The sequence below is a fragment of the Lipotes vexillifer genome, unplaced genomic scaffold (assembly GCF_000442215.2).
Source record: "Lipotes vexillifer unplaced genomic scaffold, Lipotes_vexillifer_v1.1 scaffold393, whole genome shotgun sequence".
NCBI lineage: Eukaryota > Metazoa > Chordata > Mammalia > Artiodactyla > Lipotidae > Lipotes > Lipotes vexillifer.
Genome location: NW_006774564.1, coordinates 2,566,210 through 2,567,338, shown reverse-complemented (window position 1 = coordinate 2,567,338; position 1,129 = coordinate 2,566,210). Strand labels below are relative to the sequence as shown.

The window sequence follows — 1,129 nt, the reverse complement described above, 5'->3', positions numbered from 1 at the left end:
CCGCGGAGCGGCTGGGCCCCGTGAGCCATGGCCGCTGAGCCTGCGCGTCGTCCGGAGCCTGTGCTCCGCAACGGGGGGGGCCACAACAGTGAGAGGCCCATATACCGCCAAAAAAAAAAAAAAAAAGTTTGCTAGAAATGTTGAATGGATATGGTTGGAATGACTCCAGTTCACAAAACGTGAATACCTGTCTCCTGCCAAAAACAGTGCTGTTCTGTCCTAAATCCATATCTTTTCAGCAAGATGACTTTCCAAGTTGCAAATATGCCCAACAGGATTAGTTTCTAGAAGTTGAGAAACTTCCATATTTTAAGAGTAGTCATGTGGCAACTGGTAGTCCATGGGTAACAGATACTCCAGGCTTCAACTTACACAAATCTATTTCATGGAGGTGGGCGGCAGGATGTTCCACTATGATTAATTAGTCCAGGGGCCCGTCAACACTTAGGTGGAGAAGAAGCCACCATCATTCTTTCGGGAAAACCCTCCGTTGCTGGCTGCAGCGTGAGGGGACACTGTGGAGAAAAGAGAAGAGAGAGTGGGCTGTGAATTTCAGATCCTTTGCCTTTTCTGGGAACTTGTCGCCCATACGTTTATGGGGACAATGGAGACGGTTCTAACAGCTGAGGAAACTGGCATATAGAGGACTGATGGGAGGTAGCTATAGGTCTTTCACTCCCCGGTTTCTGCCCTTTGCTGAAAATTTGTGTCCGCTAGACCTAAGGCTGAGGTAGTGGCTCTGAAAAACTGAATTCATTTCCTAGCTCTACAGTCAGCATGTACCCTGGTTTTAGTCTGATATGTGCCAGACTCTCAGTTATCCCTGATGTTCCCTAATAGCCAATCACCTCAACTCCTTGATTCCTGTGACCATTTAGAAAAACTTGCACCACCCATCTGCCTCCCACCCCTCAGTCTTCTGACCCTTACCTATGGATCCCTGGATGCTGTGAATAGACTCCTTCTTAGGGTTGATCCAGTGTCTGATGTTAGCTCGGGAAGTGATGGCGGGTGGCTGGGGAGGGGATAAAAATTCTCCAGAGAATTGGATCTTGATTCTAGAAGATGGTGTGGGGAAGAGCATGGGAGAGTGAAATCAATCAGGAGAAGAAAGGTAAGGAGGGAAAGA

The 1,129-nt window shown here is 48.1% G+C and overlaps 1 protein-coding gene across 1 annotated transcript in view; it reads right to left on the bottom strand.

Moving 5' to 3' along the window:
• Nucleotides 1-362: 362 nt before the first annotated feature.
• The window catches only part of CFAP276 (cilia and flagella associated protein 276), a 2,092-nt gene continuing 1,325 nt past the window's right edge, over nt 363-1,129 (bottom strand). The window contains exons 3-4 of the mRNA XM_007449328.1: nt 931-1,058; nt 363-515 (exon numbers count right to left, since the gene is read on the bottom strand). Coding sequence (XP_007449390.1) covers nt 445-515; nt 931-1,058 — 199 coding nt within the window. The 3' untranslated portion in view covers nt 363-444. The remainder of the gene's footprint in view (nt 516-930; nt 1,059-1,129) is intronic.